This window comes from Acinonyx jubatus, chromosome A3 (genome assembly GCF_027475565.1).
Source record: "Acinonyx jubatus isolate Ajub_Pintada_27869175 chromosome A3, VMU_Ajub_asm_v1.0, whole genome shotgun sequence".
Classification (NCBI taxonomy): Eukaryota; Metazoa; Chordata; class Mammalia; order Carnivora; family Felidae; genus Acinonyx; species Acinonyx jubatus.
In genome coordinates this window covers 29,386,222-29,410,200 of record NC_069388.1, presented here as the reverse complement: position 1 = coordinate 29,410,200, position 23,979 = coordinate 29,386,222, and the positions used below count along the sequence as shown (strand labels likewise).

Sequence of the window (23,979 nt, the reverse complement as noted above, 5' to 3'; positions counted from 1 at the left end):
CTGAGCCCCAGAATCATCTCCTTTTCAACATTGAGAGAAGTTGTTCAAATGTGGCTGCTGTCCCCTTGCCTAGTCCTTAAGCCAGCTCAGCTTACCGGTGGTGCCATGGATATGGACTTTGAGCCACCAGAGAGCAGGATGCCAGTGTAGGGCCAAGAGTTCTGACTAAAGTTCAGCATCTTTTGCCACCAGCCAAGAACGAAGGCACACTGACACAGTCTCAGCATTTTCTGACCTTTGCTGCGTATCTGACCTTGATATCTATCTGGGCCTGTCTTCTGGATTTGACTTCAAAGAGTCTGAGCAGATAAACTTTCCCTTCTTCCACATCAAATGCAACTGACCATTTCTACCTACATACACAGTATCCATTGGAAAAGTTGGAGAATACTGTGGTGGAAAAAACAGGCTCTGGGTATCTCCTGCCTAGATATATTTCCACTTCTGTTCCTCTTTAGTATTCCATCCTTAGGTAGATCACTTTACTCTGAAGTGTCTTAGTCTCCTCATCTTTATAGTGAGCATAGAGAAATATAAGGATGTTAGGGTGTTTTAAGACTGTGTGTGTGTGTGTGTGTGTGTGTGTGTGTGTGTGTGCGCGCGCGCACGCATTTATGTGGGCATTCCATGTATAATGCTAGTTATTTTTAATATGAGAATTCATTGCATCTTTCATTTCACTCCTAGCATGGAGCTGAAAGCAGTATTTAATGATTCATTCTATCTTATTCTGTAATTAGTACTAACACACCTGGCTCCCTCGGGGAAATTTTTTGGAACAGAGTGCTCCATCTTTTTTCGTGTATTCTCTAAAACACATAGACTATCTTGGACCCTGGATCAGGGGCACTGATTAGACCTGATAGCAGCAGGTCAGGATCCCAAACTCAGGAGGTCTGGTTTACTGGGCCAAGGCACAGAGGTGGTAGGGTAGGACAGTCTGACCCAGATAATTGTAGATTTCCAGTTACAAATAGGCACATATTTGGGGTTGCCTGGGTAGCATAGTCGGTTAAGCATCAGACTCTTGATCTTGGCTCAGGTCATGATCTCGCAGTTCCTAAGTTGGAGCCCCTCATTGGGCTCTGAGCTGATGGCGCAGGGCCTGCTTGGGATTCTGTCTCTCCTTCTTTCGGCCCTTCCCCCACTTGTGGTCGAGCTTGCTCTCTCTCAAAATAAACAAACTTAAAAATACATGCACATATTTTGTGTGTGTGTGTGTTTGTGTGTATATATATATATATATATATATATATATATATATATATATATATAATACGTCTGTAAAAATCGAATGAGAACATTTTCCAAAATGTTTTTCCTTTTAATTTTTTTTAGTGTTTATTCCTTTTTTGAGAGAGAGAGAGAGAGAGAAAATATGCGAGTGGGGGAGGGGCAAAGAGAGAAGGAGACAGATTTTGAAGCAGGCTCCAGGCTCTGAGCTGTCAGCACAGAGGGCTCGAACTCATGAGCTGTGAGATCATGACCTGTGCCGAAGTCGGACGCTTAACTGACTGAGCCATCCAGGTGCCCCATATTTTCCAAAATGTTAACAGTGATTTTTGTTCTAGATTTTCTGAGTTTCTGTAATAAATGTATATTACTTGTTTGTCTGTTTTTAAAGACTTTTTATTAACACAGACTCAGAAAAGAACATAAAACGAATATGTAATTTAATAAGTCATTATAAAGCAAAGCAACAGAGTCTTGCCACCCCAGAAGCAGTCTGAGTGCTTTTTGTCAAACCCACCACCTCTTTCCTACTCCCCGAAGAATAACACTATCATGAATTCTATGGCAATGACCCCTACTTTTCTTTGCAATTTTATCATCAAAATGTGCTTCCAAATGTGCTTCATGTGTAATGCTAGTTATACTTTGTATACTATGTATACTATATACATAGTTTAACTTTGCCTGTGTGTGTGTTTAGGTTTCTTTTAATCTATAGGTTCTTTTTGTCCCTACCTCCACTTAACTATTTATTAAGGAAATCAGATCATTTGTTTTATAGTTATCCTCATTGGGATTTGTTGATCACATTCCTATCATGTAGTTTAACATTTTCCCTATCTTCTGTATTTCCATATTATTGGTAATTGAATCTAGAGGTTTAATCAGTGTCAGGAATGATTTTTGGAGGGAAAACTACTTCTGAGAGGGTATTCTTTACAAGAAGTATATATGTGTAATTGAATCTCTTTTAATTTTGTGAACAGTCGCTGATGTACGGTCCTTAGGTCTTTAATTGATTAATTAGATCCTTAATTCACCATTGTAAAATGGTAGTATTCCAATTCTATAATTCCTTCTTCATTTATATTCTCTAAAGAGAAATAATTCAGCTTGCCATTTGGTTATGCAGTGGTGGAGTTCATGTGGGAAGAACAGGATAGTTGTTTGAATTCTTGCTTTTATTTATCAATTTTCAAAATAAAGTTGGTTCCCAACCATTCCTAAAAGTAACCAATTAGTTCTTTTTAGTATATCTCATTTTGAACTCATAGATTTAAACCTATTTGATGTGTTTTTATCCAGTGCAGTTACCATCTTTGCTGATGTTCAGCTTGTTTCATCTTTGGGTAGTAGCTCACTTAAAGTTGGTTACAAATTGTTTTGACACAACCCTAATAGTCCTTGATAACTTCCTTGCCATATACTACGATAAGAGATTCCTGGGTTCTCTTATACATTTCCTGTCCCAGGTCTGGAATCGTCATTTCTCTAATAAGTTCTAGTTTGTTTGGGGAGTGGTATTTTAGCACAACAATGTAGGTGCTGCGAATGCTCATTGGTACTGGTTTGGTCATTGTTTCTATATCTCTTCAGTGGATAGAGGTAGGAAATTCTCTGTGTGTGTCTTTCTCTCCATATGTATATACAAATATTCTCACATGTATACCTGATTTTTTTATCCCAAATTATATATAAAACATATTCAGAAAGCAGTATCAGCACTGTCACCCATGTGATTACTTAAAATAATTTTAGATACATATACACATATACTTCTGTATTTATTTATAAATAAAATATAGATCATCTGGGCAACAAGCAGCGGAGCCATTAGTAAGAATGTTGTTTACACTAAGAATTCCCAGCAGGGGTCCATTGTGCTGTATGCCTAGGGCCAGTAGACTCAATACCTGGCTAACACGGAGCCCATAGGTCTGAGTACTTGCTTATCCCCTACTGGGAGAGAAGAATGGAGGAGAGCATAAATCCAGCTAGTAAGTTTTAATGCAGCAAACAGAATGCCTGCTGTGAGCAAGGCACTAGGCCAGCGCCCAACATACAGACACTTAAACTGTGAGATGGGCAGTGAAGATAACTTATCTCAGTACAAATTATCAGCAACTTCAGAATAAGACAAGGATACTATTTGAGTGTCTTAAGCAACTCATAGATGATTTTTTTTTTTTTTTTTTTTTTTTTTGGTTAACTGATGATGTTTTAAAGGAAAGCCAGTAGCACAAAGCAATGTGTGGTGACTGGGAGCCAGAATGAGTTCAGAGAGGAGGCTGAAAAGTAGCCGGGGTGGGGAAGGAAAGAGGTTGCACAAAGAGGAGAGTCAACTGGGAAGGGCACACAGTTTCACAATCCTCCCACTGCCACTGGGGGAGGGTGTAAGGGAGGAGAGGGCTCTGGGCCACCCATGGCACCAACCAACTTCTAACTAAGGTCATCTAACTTGTCCTTAAAGCTCCACTCATGTGACCCTTTTGGCACAGGATGTACCATCTTTAAGATACATCATAAATAGGTCCCTCTTTCCAACAAAGATTGCTAAAGGCATTGCTAAGGCATTGGAGTGGCCATTACTGCCCCCCTTTTTTTTAAACAATTTTATTATGCTATAATTTATATACCATAAAATTTGCCTATTTAAATGTACAATTCAGTAGTTTTTAGTGAAATTTACAGAGTTGTACAACCATCACCATAATCGAATTTTAGAATTCTTTCATCAACGCAGAAAATTCCCTTGTGTTCACTTGCAGTCAGTCTCTGTTCCTCATTCAAATCACTGATCTACTTTCTGTCTCTATAGATTGGCCTTTTCTGTATATTTCATATAAATGGAGAATACACCAGGTGGTCATTTATATCTGGCCTCTTTCACTTGACATAATGTTTTTGAGGTTCATCTATGTTGTAACATGTATCTGTAGTTTGCTGTTAACTTTTTTAAATGTTTATTTATTGAGAGAGAGGGCGAGTGGGGGAGGTGCAGAGAGAATGGAGACAGAGGATCTGAAGCAGGCTCTGTGCTGACAGCTCAAACCTGATGTGGGACTTGAACTCACAAACCATGAGATCATGACTTGGGTTGAAGTCTGATGCTTAACCAGCTGAGCCACAACAGGCTCCCCTGCTGTTAACTTTTAAAACATTTAAACAGTCTGGTATTTTGAGATCTGATTCATGATTCTAAAGTACTTGAGATCTGATTCATGTTTCTAAAGTACTTCTTAATATAACCAAATGCATTATCCTTTTCATTTTCTTCATAGGATTTGGTGGCTTTTGAACATCAGTGGACTAGCTTCTTTGCTAATTTTGATACAGAAATTCCTTTCCTGCTGGAACTTTCTGAATCTCAAGCGGGTGAGGTATGTAAGGGAAGGGTCAAAGAGAAAGAAAAACCTGATTAACTTATTGTTTCTATTTTTGTTTTGTTAATTTTTTCAGAATACAACACTACCGATCCTAATATTTATTCTTTCCTTATGCTTTGTTGTATGCTGTATAGAAGTCTTTAACCCCCATGCCAACCTACCAACATCTATAAGGAAGTTGGATGTTTGGTACCAGCTCCTATATAAGATGGATAGTCATTTTTCAGTGTCATGATACCTCTGTCAGCAAGGAATTCTATTGGGCAGTAGTTGATAAGCCTAGACATAATTTTCCACATGTGAGTAGCACACCTTTGTCAGTTGAGTCTCTAGGTAAATTTTTTTTTCCATGCAAACAATGGTGAAGTTACAAGATTCAGGGTAAGATTCACTCCAGGAGTAAACAGTGGTATCTAAATCAAGAACCGAGGCATAGGCCAGTGCCCAAAACTAGTCAGTAAGAAGGATCAGAAGACAAATCTTGAGCTTGTACTTGAGCCTACTTTGGTTTTGCACGCCAGTCCTCAGCTCCCCTGTGCTACACTGACTCCTGATCTTTGGAGCTGGTGTTGACCTTTGTTGTCATGCATCTCACTTTTACATATGTTATAAACGCCACCAACACATTGCTATTATTTTTGTTTAAGCAGTCAGTTCTCTTTTTAATCTCGTTTTAATCCTTTCTAAAAAGATTTAAGTAATAAAAAAAAATCTTACATATTTGCCCATGTAGTTACTGTTTTTGATGCTCTTCATTCCTTTGTGACGATCCAGATTTCCATTTGGTATGATTTCCTTCTCCCTGAAGTGTCCATTAATATGTTTCATAGTGAAAACCTTCTGATGATGAATTCTTCCAACTTGTATAGGTCTGAAAAAATATCTGTATTTCACCTTCATTTTTGGGAGACATTTTGCCACGTATAGAATTCTTGGTTGACTGTCTTTTCCTTTTTGTACCTGGAAGATACTGTTCCACTGTCTTCTCACTTGCATTGTTTCTGATGGTCTGTTCTTTCGTCTTTATCTTTGTTCCTCTCTGTATAACTGGTTTTTTTTCCCCCTCTAGCAGCTTTTAAGATTTTCTCTTTTTTTTTTTTTTTTTTACTGGTTTTGAGTTGATTCTGATGTGTCTCACTATAATTTTCTTTATGTTTCTTGCGCTTGGCTCTTGTTGAGCTTCTTGGATCTGTGGATTCATAGTTTTCATCTCGTTTGGGAAGTTTTTGGCCATTATTTATTCAGATATTTTTTCTGTCCATCTTTTTTTTCAGAGACTCTAGTTACCTCTATATTAGGCCACATGAAGTAGTCCCACATTTCACCAGTGCCCTTTTTAGTTTTCTGGATTATTTTTTCTCTCATTACTGTGGTTCCTAGAGTAAAAGATACTCAAAAAGGTATATTCTGTGACATGTCACTCCTTGTTTCCTATCACCTCCTTCTCATTCACTCCCTCACTCCACCATTTTCCACCTACTCTACTACCAGTAGATAACAAATCTCTTCATTTCTGATTTGTCTTTTTTTATCTTTTGCACACATGAGCAGATACGTGTGTATTTTCTTGTGTCCTCTTGTTTTTTTCATTGAAGGGCAACATACATGTAGTCATTTTCACTTTTTCACTTAACAAGAAAATATCCTGCAACTTTCTCCAAGTCAGTTCATTGAGATCTTCTCATTCTTTGTTATGATTCATAGTATACTACTGTGTGGATTTGTAATTTATTCAGCTGTTCTCTTATGTGTGCTTATTTAGGTTGTTTTCAATATTCTGCCATTGCAAACAGTGCCATAGTAAATAACTTTGTGCTTATGTATTTTCATATTGTTGGAGGTTTGTATACCTAGTAATGCGATTGCTGGGTCACAAGGTAAGTGCACATCTAGTTGTGTTAGCTATTGCCAAATTTCTCTTCAGAAGGGTTGACCAATTTGCATTCCCACCAGCTGTATATGAGAGTGCCTGTTACACCACAGCCTCACCAACAGGATGTATTGTCACACTTTTTAATTTCTCACCATCTCGTAGATAAGAAATGGTATGTCAGTATTATTTTAATTTGTATTTTTCTAATAATGAGTAAGCTTGAACTTTTTTTCATGTTTGAAGGCCACTTTATATTTTATTTTCATATGTTTTTTTCCTGTTTTAGTATTAGTACAGTATTATTAACGGAACTAGAGGAAATAGTGATCGAATGATCCTCATAGGTTATTAGGATTACTTGAGATAATACATTTAAGTGTCTATCACAGTAGAGGTAAACCTCAGTAAAATATAGCTATTATTTTAATATAGAGAGAGTTTTTACAGATCAGTAAGATCTGTAAACACCAAAACTCCAATTGATGAACATCCAGAGGATGTAAACAGTTAATTACCAAAGGGAAATCCAGGTAGCCATTGAACATATTTGAATATATACTCTATTTCATTAGAAATCAAAGGAATGTATAATACAGCTGCAGTGAGGTACCATTTTTCATTTATTGAGTTGGAAAATATATTTTTAAATGGACATTTAATCGACAGTGCTTATGAGTTTACCTTGAGATAGGCACACTCATGTATGGTAAGTGGAAGTGTATATTGATAAAACTTTTTTGAAAAACAATTTGGCAATATAGTTTTGCCTTTTTACTGTATAATTTCATTTCCATATCTGCTTTAAGAAAATAATCAAAGCTGCAAATAAAACTTATGAAAAGTTGCTTATTGTAGTATTATGATATAAGAAACATAGGTTTCTAAGAATAGAGGGCTATTTAATAAACTTTGGTACAGCCATATGCTATGGATGTACCATAGAAAAAAGATAGGAAGAAAATTTACCAGAAAGTTAACAGTTCTTAGATTGTTATATTTTAAAATAAGCATATATTACTTATATAATCAGAGCAAGAGGTAAACAATAGATGTTTTTTAAGAGGATTAAAATTGTATTTTGAAATTTTGACCCTTTTGACATAGTCCCTGAGTATCAATTTTTGGTTAGTGTTTAGCCTAGCACTTTACATACCAATGCTGAGAAATACTTCTGTGCTTTCCTGGGAAACTTTCTGTGTATTTCTAAGTTCTGTGGATTCTCTCTTAATGCTGATTTTAAATTAGTATGTTAGAATTAATGTATATTCCCTTATTAGTAATGTAGAAAAACAGGGGTGCCTGGGTGGCTAGTGGGTTCAGTGTCTGACCAGCTCAGGTGATGATCTCATGGTTCGTGGGTTCAAGCCCATGTTGGGCTCTCTGCTGTTGGCACAGAGTCTGCTTTGGATCCTCTGTCCTCCTCTCTCTGCCCCAGCGTGTGCTTGCTCACTTTCTCTTTCTCAAAAATAAACATTAAAAAAAAGAAATGTAGAAAAACAAATTTTTAATAGAAGGGAAAATTCCTACATTATTAGTATCTTGGACCATAGATAATGGTTGGTCCAATTTTGTTTCAATAATTAAATCATAAAATTTGACAAGAATTTTTCTTTACCTTTCTTTTTCTCTTGCAGCCATTTGTCTATTTCTGTTGCTGTTTGTTAGTTACTTGTCCCCCAAATTCATGTTGCTTTCTACCACATATGTCCTTCCATGTTCTTACAATAATCTATAAACACCTCTCTCTCTCTCTCTCTCTCTCTCTCTCATTCTCTCTTTCCAATACACACATACACACTCTATACCTATGCACATATATATATGAGAGATTTGTGATTGTTTTATAAAATTGTGATATAATACAGTGTTGGCTTCTTTTTTAGCCATTCAGAAGTTACTTCAGTCATGGAATGATCTCCAGCCATATAACTGAAAACAGGTAGGTTTCTTGGGGAAGAAAGGTGAATGATGTTAGAGAAATGGGGTTTAACAAGGGAAGTGGATGTGAGGGAGCATCTAAGTCCAGAAGGTAGAGTCAGGAAAATATAGACTGACTTTAGTCATCATAGGTTAAGAAATGCATACTCTGAAAAATCGTCCATTTCACTGCTTTTGTGTATATGTGTGTATATGTATGTGTGTGTGTGTGTATGTATATATATATTAATATAGATTTATAGCAAACTAGTTTTTAAAACATTGTAGCTTGCTGGAATCTTAAGAAAGGAATTTTATATTCCATCCCTACCCCAGGAAAGCTAGGAAGTAGGATGTCCATGGGCTGGGCAGGGATCCTCATTTGTGGAGAGTAAAAGGGCTCTGGCAATAAAGGTCCAGCCCCAGGAAGACAAGAGAGTATCAGGGTTGCTGCATTTTGTTTTCTTGTGGTTTTTCCTTTAGCACCTCTCTTTGTCATGGTAATCCGGAGGGCCCAGCCTGGGATGGGATCAAAGTAGATCAAAGTAGATTTTTCCTCTCTTTTATTTCCTAATTCCAATCCAGTGTGAAATGAGACAGATTACACTGGTTGAAGAGTCACTTAACTTGAATTAAGCTTCAGAAGAAAAATCAGTTATGTTTACTTTTAAGAGCCCCTGTTTGCCTGAAGCTTAAGGAGGTATTTTTAAGAATAATACAAAGAAATGTAAACACTTTTCCACGTGACACACACTAAGGGCAATTTAAGGAAAGGATCAGGGATAAAGGAAACTGTCTTAATCTGTTTTAGCTACCATGACAAAAATTCCATAAACTGGGTGGTTTATAAACAAAAAAACATTTATTTCCCACAGTTTGGAGGCTAGGAAGTCCAAGATCATGGCACTGTGAGATCCAGTGTCTGATGAAGGCCTGCTTCCTCATTTCACTGTAAACTCACATGGCAGAAAGGGCAAGGGATCTCTCAGACCTCTTTTATAAGAGCCTTTTTTATAATACCATTCATGTGGGATCTGCCCTTATGGCTTAATCACCTCCCAAAGGCTATACCTCCTAATACCATCGCTTTGGGGTTAGGATTTTAACCTATGAATTTTGTGGGGATACATTCAATACATAGCAGAAACTATTTTTTAAAAATACCCTTGGGGCGCCTGGGTGGCTCAGTCAGTTAAGTGTCCCACAGTTCGGCTTAGGTAATGATCTCATGGTTCGTGAGTTCGAGCCCCAGGTCAGGCTCTGTGCTGACAGCTCAGAGCCTGGAGCCTGCTTCGGATTCTGTGTCTCCCTCTCTCTCTCTGCCCCTCCCCCACCTCAAAAATAAATAAACATTAAAAAAATAATAATAAAAGAAAATAAAAATGCCCTTTAGTCACTGACTGTTGTTGAGAACATATGACATATTAGACAAGAGAAACATGGTTAAAAAGTAAACCAGCCATGGGGATGCCCAGCTGGCTCAGTTGGTAGAGCATGGTCATGATTTTGAGCCCCAAGTTGGGCATAGAGATTACATTTCTAAAAAATTAAAATTCAAAAATAAACTAGTCATGGTCTTTGCCCTCATGGAGTGAGTATATAGTGTGGTGGAGAAATAAGACCTTAATCAAGCAACCTCACAAAAAAATATAATTACAAACTCTGGTGCCATGAAGGAAAAAAGAACTTGGTACTGTGAAGACCATAGCTGGGAGCATGGACTCCTCTGGGAGGAAATCTGAATGATGAGCAAAGATAATTAAGGGAGGGGCTCCTGGGTTGGCTGTCAGTGGAGCGTGTGACTCTTCATCTTGGGGTTGTGGAGTCAAGCCCCACATGAGGTGTAGAGATTACTTTAAAGTAAAATCTTTAAAAAAAAAAAAAAAAAGGGAGAAAAGCACCCTGAGATGAGAACATAAGAAACATAAAAGAGGATGAGTTTGGTGGGACATAGGAGTTGGAGGAGAGTGGCCTTTCGTGGAGCCAAAGAAGTTGAATGTAGATCATCTTTCACCATGTGAAAGATTTCAGTCCTCCTGAAAATAACATAAAGGCATTACAGTCTTTGCATGTGTAAAAGGTTGTGCTCTCTGCATTGTGGAGAAGAGACTGTAGGAGAGCGAGAGTGGAAGCAGGGTAGCTGTGCGGAAGCATTCTAGTTGTCTAGGGAGGAAATGATGGCAGCATGGACGAGGCTTGTAACCATGTGGATTGAGGGAAATGGACAACTAGTGAGTTGATTGATTGGATTTAGAGGGTTAGGGGCAGAAGAAGTTAAGGAGGCCTAAGGGGGCCTCTCAGGTCTGGCTCAGTCCTTGGATGGATACTGATTCCAGGGGAACAGGTATAGTGGGGTAGATCATGAAAGAGGAGAGGAGAGGCAGATAGCTGAAAGTAAAACCCTAGGAATATTCTGAGGCAGATAGAAGAGGAGAATGGCTGATGAAGGAGACTGAGAAGCAACAGCTTTTGCAGGGAAAGGGTGTCCGGTGCTTCTGAGAGACCCAAGGAGGGGCAGGCTGAAGGCTGCCTAGTGGATTGGCTATTTGCTACGTGAAAGTCATTTGGTGACTTTTGCAAGAGTAATTTGAGTGAAATGACTGAGGGGGTCAGTTGAAGTGGGCTGAGAAAAAAGAAAGTAACAGCAACAACAACAACAAAAAAAACCACAAAAAGACAAGTCTAACCAAGAGAGGAGACAGAAGAAGGGGACACATGCAAGTCAGGTGGATGTGGTAGTGAGGACATTCGTAGCCCTACTCTCCTCTTCCCATCCTAAAAGCTACTCCAAATAGTTAATGCCTCTGTTGTCTGCCTACAGTCTATCACAACTGCTATCATCCTTTAAAATTTCTGTTTCCACTAAAATGCTATTGTGTGAAACTGGATTCTTGCTCCGTCTCTGTACCATGGACAGCAGACTTACAGAACTTTCTCCTTAAGAAGTAGGACAAGCTGAAAATATAAACCTGGCTTGGATTTAGTTATGTCCCTAAATGATCTCTATGGGTCAGTAGGAGGAGTCAGAGACATCTGGCATCCATTCCCACCCAGTAGGGAGTGTTAGGGGGGCTGTATTGACCACTTTGTTCAGACCGCAGGACACCACTCTGAAAACCCCAAGAACCCACTCACTGGGAAATTGTCCTGGCCAGGAATCTCTTTTCTAATCACATTTCTGGTTTGCCACTCTAGCCCTAATAGGCAGCCATTTGTTCTCTTTGGTAATCACTCCACACGAGAAAACCTGAACGCTGGCAACTTTAACTTCCCTTCTGAAGGGCACCTGGTACGCAGCACTGGTCCCAGTGGGAGCTTTGCCAAACACATGGTGAGTGGCTTGACTACCTGGTGTTTAATTGGTTTTATTATTAAATAGGAAAGAGGGGAAGTTAAGGGTAACCTTTCTGGTTAGTGTATTGATTTAACCTTGAACTTGAAGTTGTTTTGGAGTGAAGTGATTGCAAACTGACTGTATTTATAGAAGTACTAGGTATAATTTGAAAACATCATAGTTAATTTTTAAATATTTGAAGGAAAAAGGTTAAAAAAATACTTCCACAAACCAAACTCTTTAAGTTGTCATAGTAGTATTGTCAGTAGAATAAGAATTTTAAATTAACTTGGAAATAGAGTCATCCAAGCCTAAGTTTGTTTTGTCTTAACTGTTACATTTCAGGACATAAACCTTGAGGGTCACTGTTCTTGTATTGAGGGTGCCAGGGAGAAGACTTTTGCATTTGGTGGTAAATTGTCTACTATATTCTTTTAAAGGAAACATTAGACTGAAATGTGAGACTCTAGTGATTGTAAAAGTCCATGGAATTTTGATTATTTTCAGAATGTTCCTGACAATCAGGAAAGCTGGGGAGGTAGGTACTATTGTTTAGTTTTGACTGGAGAACATGAGACCTAGTCTCTCTGGACTGAAACCTCAAATCTGTCTCCAAGCCAGTCAGGAACATAGGGCTGCTCGAATAGATATGCTGTCAGGATCTTACTGCCCTGTAATGGGAGGGCTCAGGCCTCATTTCAACCTCCCCCCACCCAGAGCACCCTTGGAATATACAGAAAATGCCAAATGGCATAGGCTTCTTTGTGTAATCTTATTTGTTGACTCTACATGTTAAATTAAAACTTAAGGAGACTAGCTGATTTCTGCCTCTGGGAAGATGGAGTAGACCTACTTCTTCCTATTCCTTCTGCTAAGTACAACTAAAAACCCTGGACACTATATATAAAAGAAACACAGGAAGGTAGAAGAAGTAGGCTGGCTGAGGACCTTAGGACCAAAGGGATAAAATGGCAGTGAGTTTTCTGGGCTTCCTTTTTGCCTATATATCCCAGACTGGATATTGGAAAGCTGACAACCCAGAAATGCCAATAGGCACAGACCTAGAAAGCCCTAAGTAAAGCCTCTTTTCTCTGGTGGAAGGACTAGGAAGGGGACAGCCTAACAAGACAGAAAACTTTCAGGGTGCCTGGGTGGCTCAGTCAGTTAAGCGTCTTACTTCGGCTCAGGTCATGATCTCGTGGTTTGTGGATTTGAGCCCCGTGTCAAGCTCTGTGCTGACAGCTTGGAGCCTGGAGCCTGCTTCAGATTCTGTGTCTCCCTCTCTCTGCCCCTCCCCCGCTCATGCTCACACGCACGCTCTCTTTCTCTCTCAAAAAATAATAAACATTCAAAAAATTTAAAAAAAAATTTTAGATAACAGCTATTCTATTCCTGCCAAACCCCTCAGAAAATATTTCCATCTACCCCTGCCAACAAGAGCTGAGTGAAGAGCCTAGATATCCACCCTTGCCAGGCTGTAACAGGGCACCATTACCTTACCCCCACCCCTGTCAGTATTAGAGAAGGCCCAGTAGGGGGCCATGACTTTCATCCCCACTGGGCACCAGTGTACCCTCCCTCCCCCTGCAGTATCAGTGGAGACAGGGGAGTCTTGGATGTACACCACTATCCAGCAGTAACGAGGTGTTCTTCCTTGGGGTGGTATCATTGGAGGCCAGTGGAGAGTCAGGACTTCCACCACCACTCAGCTATAACAAGGCCATCACTTACCGATAGTGTCTGTGACTCTCCCAAGCCAGGGTGGTGTCACTAGAGGCATACTGGGGAACCTAAACTCCTATTCTGCCCAGCAGTAACAAGGAGCATGCGCTCTCGAGCGTGCGCATACACACACACACACACACGCGCGCGCGCGCGCACTCTCTGGGTGTCAGTAGAGTCTGTGTGGAGAACCTGGACTTAACGCTCCTACCAGGCGGTAACAAAGCAATGTGCTCCCCTATTCACCCACAGAAGCAGTGTCAAAGAAGGGCTACTAAAGTGCAAGATTTCAGTAAGATCCAGGGCAGACTTCCACTTTCGGTGCTAACACATAAAGAGCTTAGAAATCATCTCTCCCATCCTTACAAGAAAAAAGCTAAAAAACCTAAAACCAACAACTTTTCTTGGGCTCATCAAAGAACTGAAGTCTCAAGGCGAATACACTCCAAGATCTAGAGGGGTGAATCGAGGGAGTCACAGCCAATGTCTGCTTACCTGGAGCAGAAGCCACATGTAAATAACAATTTTGATGAACTCCTGGAGGCTGCATATGGACTAGAGTGAGAGAGGAAGACTCCTGCAGAATGTAGGGAGGGCCACACACACCTGTGGGTTTAATTCTTTCTGTACACCTACAACTGCTCTTCAAAACAATCTATTAAGTTTTTTTTAATTTTCCAAGTTCTTTGTAGAACTTTGTATAATAATTGGGGATCTTTATTTTATAAACTCAGAAACTTAATGAGTTCAAGGAACTTATATGAGATTTGGTCCTGGGATGGAGGTGGGGGGTCTGAGATTATGACCTTTCATCTTCATTCATCTCTTTTTCAGTGTAACATACTTACCCTTTCCACTTCTGTGCCATTTATGAATAATTTACAGATTAATCAGTGACAGGTAAAACATGCAAATCCAGATTATCTGAGTAGTTGTACATTGTATATGTAAATTCTCTTGTACTGATTTCTTTTAATGTATCAGTAAATTAGATGTGAAATTTACTTATACAAATTTATGATATAATCTCAGGAAGCTGGTTTGAAACACATGGCATCTTTAAAAAAAAAACTTGAGTTAGGAGAAATTTGGAGTCTAGGGAACATGTTTTATTGAGGAAATATGTCCATTAACCAACAATTAGAAATATGTACATGCATTTTTATTTAGGATCATGGCAATATTGATCATGTTCATGATGGTGAATTACAGAGTAGTCATAACAAGTCCTTAATACAAATCTTTGGATTCATGGTGTTCACAATATTACAGAAAAAATGCCATGCATTCTCTTGTGACTTCCTTAAATATTGGAGTAGAAGGAATATTTGTGTCACATTTAGCTATTTTTTTTTAATATATTGTGCTAATTTCTTTTCCTTTAGCTCCTATAGTAGCATTTTTTTGTTGTTGTTTTATACCTGATATCCTGGGAACCCTGATGAGATGCTGGATTTTCACAAGAGAAAAGGACATCTTTATCTACTTTTGTATAAATGAACTAAACAAAGAAGAATAAGAATTTTTAAATCTAGGAAACTTATTTTCTTTTCTCCAAGGCCTGTGTATAGAGATGAAATACAAATGAAGATGGGGACCTGGGGAGCACCCTCTTTGAATTTATAGCTCCCCCAAACATCTGCCTGTCATGTTGGCCAAGGTCCTCACTGTAAAAGTTCTAGACTATTAATGGAAGTCAAAATCCAAGCATATTTCCTCTTTTCCTTCTAAGATGTGAATTCATTAGCATCATGGGCTGACCCGACAGCAACCTCACAATGTAGCCAAGGTTAAAAACACACACACAAAATACCATTGGAAAAACAACAGCTAAACGTGACCTTTTCCTCTGTGCCTTTAAAAAATAATAAATCAGCTGTTGGTGAAATAAAATTGATTTCCATTAAGTATACACTTTTCATTTCTCTAACAGTACACACCTAAGTCCCTGCTCCTTTTTTACTCTTACTTTTTTCTGACATCCAGGTAGTACAGTGCGTCTCACCAAAGGGGCCCCTTGCCTGTTCAAGAACATACTTTTTTGGAGCTACCCACGTTCCTTACTTGGGTAAGTTCTTGTAAGTTATCATCTCATCAACTTACCTAACGAATACTTTCTCCCATGAACTAGATAAAAGTGGACTCACGGTTTACTGCTTTCCTCAGGAGCTTAGGATACCCACTTTGTCAGCCTCCAACTCCCTCTCTGATTCCAGAAGGAGAGTTGATGTGCCTAACACATTTCTCAAAGAATGTATTTCAGGAGGAACAGTTATCAGCTCAGGATGTATATAGTCTAACCATATGTGAGACCATGTGCTCAGTGTCAGATGGAAGGCAAAGATGAGTAAGTCCTAGTAGGGGATAGCAGGAGGTGTGGGCTACAGTGGGACTTTGGATGACTCAGCCAGATGCCTGCTGTTCTGTGAGGAAGGACCATGGTAGAAGGCTACCTGTGGACTGGGAACATTCACAGGAGCAAGTGTTCCATGCTGCAGGGCCATCCAGAAAGGTTAGGGCCACTAGAGCTGCTCTCCTTGCTAGGGTAACTAGAAGTTGCAGACATCCAAAGAGGTATAGAGAAGAACCTCTAGAATGAATGAGGATCTCAGCACTGTTCCACAGAGGGTATAGCAGAAACCAGGTTTTTACCTGGGTGTTACCATATAAGCCAGAAGATTCTGAAAGAAGCATGATAATTAAGGGTCAGCTAATTAAGGAAACAATAAAAGAGTCAGAACTGAGCCTACTTAATTATACCTCCTAATTAAAAAAATTAAAAACAAAGGCAAAAACATTCCAGAGCCTGAAATTCCCCATGTCTTCTCTGGTGTTTAGTGGTGACAAAATCAGCGTCAGGAGTGAAGGACTAGGAGGATACCGGGCGAAGCTGGGTTTCTCTCTTGTGTGTGCTTGTACTGTATTTAACCCAAAAGAAAAAAAAATGTAATTCTTGACATCTTCAAATTACGAAATTGTAGTCTCCTTGTGAAATGTTTGCATGTCTTGTGATCTTGTCACACTTAATTCATGGTTCTCTTTTCACAGGTGATGAGAGTAAGCTGCCCAAGAAAACTGAACAAATGTAAGTCTTCATTTCTATCTTCTTTTTTCTTTTTTTTTAATTTTTATTTATTTTTGAGAGAGAGAGAGATACAGAGCAAGTGGAGGAGGGGCAGAGGGAAAGGGAGACAGAATCCCAAGCAAGCTCCACGCTGCCAGTGCAGAGCCCGATGCGGGGCTTGAACTCACAAACCGTGAGATCATGACCCAAGCCAAAATCAAGAGTCGGACACCCAACCAACTGAGCCACCCAAGTGTCCCTCTGTCTTATTTTTTCTTTCTCAAAGTTGAGTTACTCTGAAGAAGTGGCTGTCCCACTTTGAGACCAGCAATGGGTGGGAGTGAGCAGAGTGAAGTAGTGAGCAGAGCTTTAGTTCCCAGCCCCTGTCCCTCAGCATGGAGTCCTGCTGTCTTTGATATGTGCTCCTCTCTCCAGAACTCAGAGACTTCCTCTCTGCACACCCATGCATTTCAATGGCCTGACTCTTCTATGTCTTCTACATAGTACATTTTTTATCAGAGGCTTTCCCACAAATAAAACATCCTAAAATGCATTGGGAGAATCTGTGAAACCCCATCTGGTCTGAGCAGTGTTTCCTTTGGAGTTGACTCTCAGGCTTAGGGATCAGAGCTAGGATTTGAACTTAGGCTGTGCAACTTTAGAAAGGTCCTAGTGTTAACTTCTCTCCCCCCACATATAACAGGAAACCGAAGATAAGAAATAAACTCATTAATGTTTGTGTTAGTCTTGGGCTACCATAACAAAATATCAGAGATTGGGTCGCTTAAACAGCAGAAATGTATTTTCTCACAGTTCTGGAGGCTAAATGTCCAAGTTCTAGGTCCAGCAGTGTTGGTCTCTGGTGAGGCCATTCTCCTTGAGTTGCAGACCACCACTTTTTGCTGTGTCTTTACCTGGCCTGTCCTCTGTGCTCTAGTGGAGAAACAGAAGTCTTTGATGTCTCTTCCTCTTCTTATAAGGATACCAGTCCTACTGGATTAGTGCTCTACTCTTATGATCTCATTTAACTTTAATGACCTTCTTAAAGTTCCTATCTCCAAATACAATCACATTGAGGGTTAGAGCTTCAATATGAATTTTAGAAGGAAACAATTCAATCCATAACAATGCTGGAACTATTGAATTCCAAAAAGGAATTTTCCTTTAAAAATACAAACATAATAGAGTTCTGTTATTACCTAGTTAAATATTCCAACATAAACTACTATGGTCTAGACAAGTGCTTCCCAAAGGCCAATAGTGACAGGCCACAGAGAATCATCTAAGGATCTTTTTATAAATATATGATCCTCAGGCTATAGTAGTTCCCAGAATTACCCCTACCCCTCTGGGGTAGGAAACAGTAAACTGTATTGGAAAAAATATAATGTGAGGAATATAGTCAGACTACTGAAAATTTGGAAAACTGAAAAGAAAGTAAGGAAAATAAGATCGGCTATAATTCCTCCTCTTTGGCACTACCCTTTAATATCTTACTGTGTATCTTTCTGGGTTTTTAAAAATTCTACATTTAGGTATTGTATAGTGGTAATTAATGTGTGTGAAGTTTTTTATTTTTTATTTTATTTTTTGTTTTGTTTTTAAGAGAGAGTAAGAGCAGGGGGAGGGGCAGAAAGAGAGGGAGAGGAAGAGAATCCCAAGCAGACTCCACAATATCAGCACAAAGCCTGATGTGGGGCTCAAACTCACAATCCATGAGATCATGACCTGAACCAAAATCAAGAAGACACTCAACTGACTGAGCCACTCAGGCACCCCAATGTGTGTGCAGTTTAAAAAAAATTTGTTTATGTTTGTTTATTCTTTAAGAGAGGGGGGGAGAGAGAGAGAGAGAGAGAGCACGAGCAGGAGAGGGGCAGAGAGAGGGAGACACATAAACTGAAGCAGGCTCCAGGCTCTGAGCTGTCAGCACAGAGCCTGACACGGGGCTCAAACTCACGAATCTTGAGATCATGACCTGAGCCGAAGTCAGATGCCCAACAGACTGAGCCACCCAGGAGCCCCTGTGCAGTTTTTAAATGTGTGGATTTGCTGCACTTTAGCAGCAAGTCAACCACGTTCTCATACGTTGATGGGTATATATAGTCTTGCTTTGTACCTGCTGATACTTTTATGCCACCTGTGCTTAGCCACTGGATCTTCATTCTGGATCTTTGGCGTTTTTCCTAAACCAAATACATTGGTGCCCTGTTTCAGGGACTGGTATTGAGGGGTGCATGGGCCCATATCAGGAGACTTACTGAATCACAGAGCTGGTAGAACTTGGGCCTTGTGGAGTCCTAGGGAAGGCAACAGCAGTGCCATCTAGGCATGGAGCAGACTCTTCCCTTGTCATGAATCTCGGGCCTCCCATTCAAGCCATTTTGAGTCCATAACCAGGTACCTTTGCATTCAGCTCTTATCTGAAGGACTGTATAGGAGAAGGCCAAGAGTGGGGAGACCTGAACAGTGTTGGTACTGAATGATGTCTGAATCAAGCTGGGTGGGGAAAGGAGGAAGACATATATATGTCTTTGGTGTTGGTGTTTAGGTGTGGAGGATTGTGGTTTTACCTGGAAGTGGCCAAGCTCATTGTCAGTGTCCCTGCCAGGCCTACTTCATACCAGGATGGATCCCTCTCTCATGGCCTGGCCAACAGTCTTCAGGATATGCTGATTCTTGGAGCTATCATTTTGTTATGTATACTTTTTCTGTCTTTTTTTTTTTCTTCTACCCAACTCAAATCCTTTACCTATAATGTGGAGGTGTGGTGCAGGAGCCAAAGAGGAAATTAAAGAAGTTGGCAGTATGACATGGCACAGTAGAAAAGCACCAGGCTGGCATCAGACCTGAATTCAAGTCTGCCATTCGTTTTCTGTTCCCTGGACAACTTATTCCACCTTCAGAGGCCCTACTTGCTTCTTCTGTCAGAGGAGTTAGATCAGATCATTTCTGTGTTCCTTCCTGCTTTCCAATTCCTGTCACCTTCCTTTACCTGTTAAGAGATTCTCAGGCATAAAAATAGACTTTTCTGTAGTAGTCTGAGGCAAGGCTTTATCACTTTCTCGCCAGGCACCTCCTTTGCTTTTCAGGGCCTTGTGAATGAACCCCTTCTGTCTGTAATTATCCTGATAAGATCCTGGATCTCCCTCCCCTAAAGCATGATTCTCAACCAAGGGCAATTTTACTGCTCCTCTTCCCCCAGTCCTACCCCCGACTCCCAGAGATGGTTGACAGTGCTGGAGACATTTTTGTTTTCCCAACTGGGGTACTACTGGCATCTAATGGATAGAGACCAGGGATGCTGCTAAACATCCTGTAGTGCACAGGACTGACCCCATGACAATGAATTATCTGGCCCAAAATACGGAGATTGAAAATTTTTGCTTAAGAGGAACCAGTGTCGGATTTTCTAGGGACCTTCATAGCAGTCCCAGTCTGGCAAAGATAGAAACCTTCGTATAATCACTTTGGGAAAAAAACCTTATAATCACTTTGGGAAGTGAGGAGTCCAAGAGAAAGAACAAGATTGGCGGGCAGGGAGCAGGGAGGCTATAGGAAGAGAATGTTTCCCCTCAGAAACATTCTCTATTCTCTAGAGCAGGTAAGCTACTTGTAAAGTGGTCTGCAGCTCGGAATTTGAATTTAAGTGGAGCTTATCTTCTCTAGTAATCTCTCTTGCCCCTGAGGTCTCCTACCCTGAGATTCCAGTAACAGCCAGCCCACAGCAGGCCTGGGAGGAGATGACATGAAGGTGTGGTGTGCTTGGTCCTGGAAAAGCAAAGTCTGTACCATGACACTGAAGGGGCTAGGGAGCCCACAGAGTTCTCTTCTGTTGGATCACAAACAGGGAAGGTTGGTCTTCTGAGCAGAATTAAGAAGAGTTGACTTTTCTGTCATGGTTTAGTAAGAGCAAAGTGTATCTCAGGTATGGGGCACATGGCTTAAAGGTTTAGAAATCAATGAGTTCCGTTTTTGTACTTTTCTCATTCAGTTCCTTAGGGAATGTCATTTATGTGCATGCAGCGTTTATTGAAACCTTATGATGCTGTAGTTAACCCATATTTTTTTGTTCTAAAGTAGGCTCTTGTCCCAGGTGTATGCTGCCGTTATTGAGGCTGTTTTGGCTGGCATTGCATGTTATGCTAAAACTTCCAGTCTAACAAAGGTAATTTAAATACCATGTTTCTCTTTCTTTAGTAGTTATTTCAATGTAAAACTTCCTATCCATCTGTTTTGGCTTTGGATACCTGGTACTACTCAGTTTTGTGCGAGCTTGGGCCTCGGTGGAGCTGGCACCAGACACAGATGCCTGGAGAGCACTGGGCTTCTCTTGCCTGTGACCGAAGTGTCATTTGTCCTACGAAGGACCACTAATCAGCACTTCTTTGTAGATCTTTGTAGATCTTTGTGTTAAAGAAAATCATTCTGTAGCATAGTGTTTTAATTAATAGCTTTTAAAAAATCCTTTTAAAAGTTAAAAATAAAAAATATAAAGTTAGGTAAGTTTGATTCTTTAATGTTAGGGAGAGAGCATGCAAGTTGGGGAGAGGGACAGAGAGACTGACTCTCAAGCAGGCTCCATGCTCAGTGCAGAGCCGGATGCAGGGCTCGATCCCACAACCCTGGGATTATGACTTGAGATGAAATCAAGAGCCAGACGCTTACCTGACTGAGCCACCCAGGCTCCCCAAGTTTGTTTTGAACTATATAGTGTGATTTCCTATAATTTCGTGTTAAAAAAAAAAAAACCCTAAAGATTAGAAAATCTGACTTGCCTTTCCTAGACAAGCACATGTGTTCTCGTTCTCTGACCGTTCTCTTCCTTGCTGTTTTGCGGTTAACCTGCCCTGCTGAGTTGGATTCCTATATCTGACCCAGTAAGGAGATGAGAAGAGTCGGCTTGATGCCTCCCAATGCCAATAGGACCTTTCCTGAAGGAAGCCATTTGACATTGGAAAGGTTGTGTATGATGTAGATACCAGAGACACTGTAGCCGTAGTCACCAGCTCCCTGCTATCTCCCCTCCTCACTGAACTTGAATCCCTGGCACAACTTGGGATTTCTCAACCCTTTAGCTGAAAGTTTATGCACTATTAGTTCTCATACCTTTGTTTTTTTAACTGATCTTTTGTGAATCTAGGTATTTGAATATTCTTAGCATCTGACAGAAACTCCAAGGGCAGTAGTCTCTCCCTCAAGGCCAGGGGAGAGTTGGGGGGGGGGGGAAACACTTTTCCAGACCTCACAATGGCATCATCTCAGCTGGTTACAGTTCCCAGCAGATCAAGTTCCAGTGCCGACCTGCCTGAATGAAGTGTTTCCTGTGAACCCAGCGCAAAGAAAGCAGGCACCTGTTTCCCTTAACACAATGTTTCCACTTTGATCTATTGATGTATACAAAGCAGTCATGTAGAGGGGAGGGGCACAGTGTTCTGGCCAAATGTTAGAAGGGTACTTCCCATCAGTGATGTGTACTCTTTCCTGCTGTGAAAGCTCATTGTCTCTGTTTTGTGATTGGTTTTACAGGCCAAGGAGGTAGCTGAGCAGACCCTGGGATCCGGGTTAGATTCCTTTGATTTGACACAGTTTAAGGCAGGCCTACGGTAAGCAATGACTGCTATTTTATATAAGGAATTATTTTTAATGTTCATTTTATAAAGACCCTCTTCTCCCTTGTATTTGATATTCCACCTTCTCTTTGAGAAACATTCTAGTAAAGTAAGGGGATGTGTGAAGGAGAAACTCAAGATCAGGGCTTTGAGAGGCCAAGGAGCCTAAGATGGAGGAACTGTATGAGAAAGAGTCAGACACATTCCTGATGACCGAAAGGGAGGCAGATCAATTCCAGAGGTGTCGGAGACCTGAAGGACCCAGGTTCACAAGTTAGAAAGGTGAAGCTGGGGACATGAGAGGTGAAGCTTGTTGGGTCAAGGTCCCTGGGCACAAGAAGGCAGTCACTGCTTAGAAGAGCCTGGCTCTGGGCCTCCATGCCCTCTCAGGTCATTGACACCCTGAGCCTGGCCCTGCCTCAGGGGCTAGATGCTGTGGGAATTGGGCTTGCTGGCAGTCTAAGCATCACACATCTCCTGGCACATCACAGAGGCTCTCTGTGTGGTCTGTGTCCATAGCAAAACTTTCATGAACCCACTCCACCTAACCCTCTGTACCATATGAGGACCACTAGGTGCACTTTTTTTGCAAAGGAGACCGAAGACCCCAACATTGGGCAATTTCTTTAAGAACTCTATGGGACGTGCCCTGTGGTGCCTCATCTCTGTACCCCACATTTTCTTACATCTACAGCCCTGGGTAGTGAGAAGGAGTATTGAGAACAATAAGTCAGTCAATTGATCTAACAAGAGTTCTATCGCTGTAACTCCAGGAGTGGAGGGAAGAGCCAGATCTCTTTGGTGCAAGGCTTAAGGTTCCTTTCCTGTGGGTCTTCTGGATCTTGTAGCTCAGGCCCTGAGAGGAAGGGGACAGAGGAAGTTCGTTCCCTTAAGGTCTTGCACTGGCCTGGATTGTCTGTTCCTGGAAGACCTGAGTTTGAGAAAGCACCTTTGCTTTCCAGCTCTGTGACTTTGGGCAAGACAAGGAGCTCTCTGAACATCTGTTTCCTCATGTTCCCACTGTGCTGAAAGACTAGGCATGTAAACGTTAGCTGCTGTTGCATGGGGCTCTTCTGTGTCACCATCAACACAGCTGACCTATTCATTTTCTCCTTTCCTCAGGGCCTTGCATAGGCCACTCAGCCTCTCCAGGACAGGCTACCTTTCAACCCCAAGGCCTTTTAGCCCCGGGTATACCTCCCAGCTGGAGGAAGGATTGGCAAGGAACGAATACCGGGCAATAGGAGAAGCGTCTCCCATGGCCAGCCCTCCATCTGGAGCCCCACTCCCTTCTCTCCACAAGATCACTTTACTGAGTACCCTCACACTACATCAGATTAGCAAACCATCTCCCAAGAGGAACACAGGATTTGGCCTCTGCTTGGGCTCTGAGCAGAGATGGCAGCTTGACCCAAAAGTAGTAAAGAAGAGCAGGATTAGGACAATATGTCACAGCTGTCATAGCTATGGGGCAGGAGGCCGTGGGCCACTAGAGGGTCTTCCCAGTCTGCAATAGACCGTAGTTCTGTCACATGGTTCTCTTGTGCTGTGTCCAAGAGTCAAGGCAGCCCTGAGAATCTGCACAGAGGAAGAGCTATGACGAGTCAGATGCTGGCCCCACACTTGGGAAGGGTGCCATGAGGGCCCAGCACAGGTGCATTGCAGCTGTAGGTGTCTGGGGAGGGCACCAACGCTGTGGTCACCAGGAGCAGACTGACTTCTTTTGTTTTGGGCCTACAGCTCCAAGATGACTTTTCATATACATGCTGTGAATAATCACGGAAGGTAAGTGTATGTTTGTGGTGCATACTCATTTGGGGCAAGTTTTAGGAACAAAG

At 41.0% G+C, this 23,979-nt stretch overlaps 1 protein-coding gene across 3 annotated transcripts in view; it reads left to right on the top strand.

Moving 5' to 3' along the window:
• Positions 1-23,979, top strand: part of DNAAF9 (dynein axonemal assembly factor 9) — a 130,562-nt gene that overhangs the window by 39,077 nt on the left and 67,506 nt on the right. For 2 of the 3 annotated variants that reach the window (XM_027069660.2, XM_027069659.2), the window contains exons 8-15: positions 4,515-4,613; positions 8,376-8,431; positions 11,605-11,740; positions 15,452-15,533; positions 16,514-16,550; positions 20,610-20,697; positions 22,059-22,135; positions 23,882-23,926. In XM_027069660.2, coding sequence (XP_026925461.1) covers positions 4,515-4,613; positions 8,376-8,431; positions 11,605-11,740; positions 15,452-15,533; positions 16,514-16,550; positions 20,610-20,697; positions 22,059-22,135; positions 23,882-23,926 — 620 coding nt within the window. The remainder of the gene's footprint in view (positions 1-4,514; positions 4,614-8,375; positions 8,432-11,604; positions 11,741-15,451; positions 15,534-16,513; positions 16,551-20,609; positions 20,698-22,058; positions 22,136-23,881; positions 23,927-23,979) is intronic. The other variant, XM_027069661.2, reaches the window with a different exon arrangement.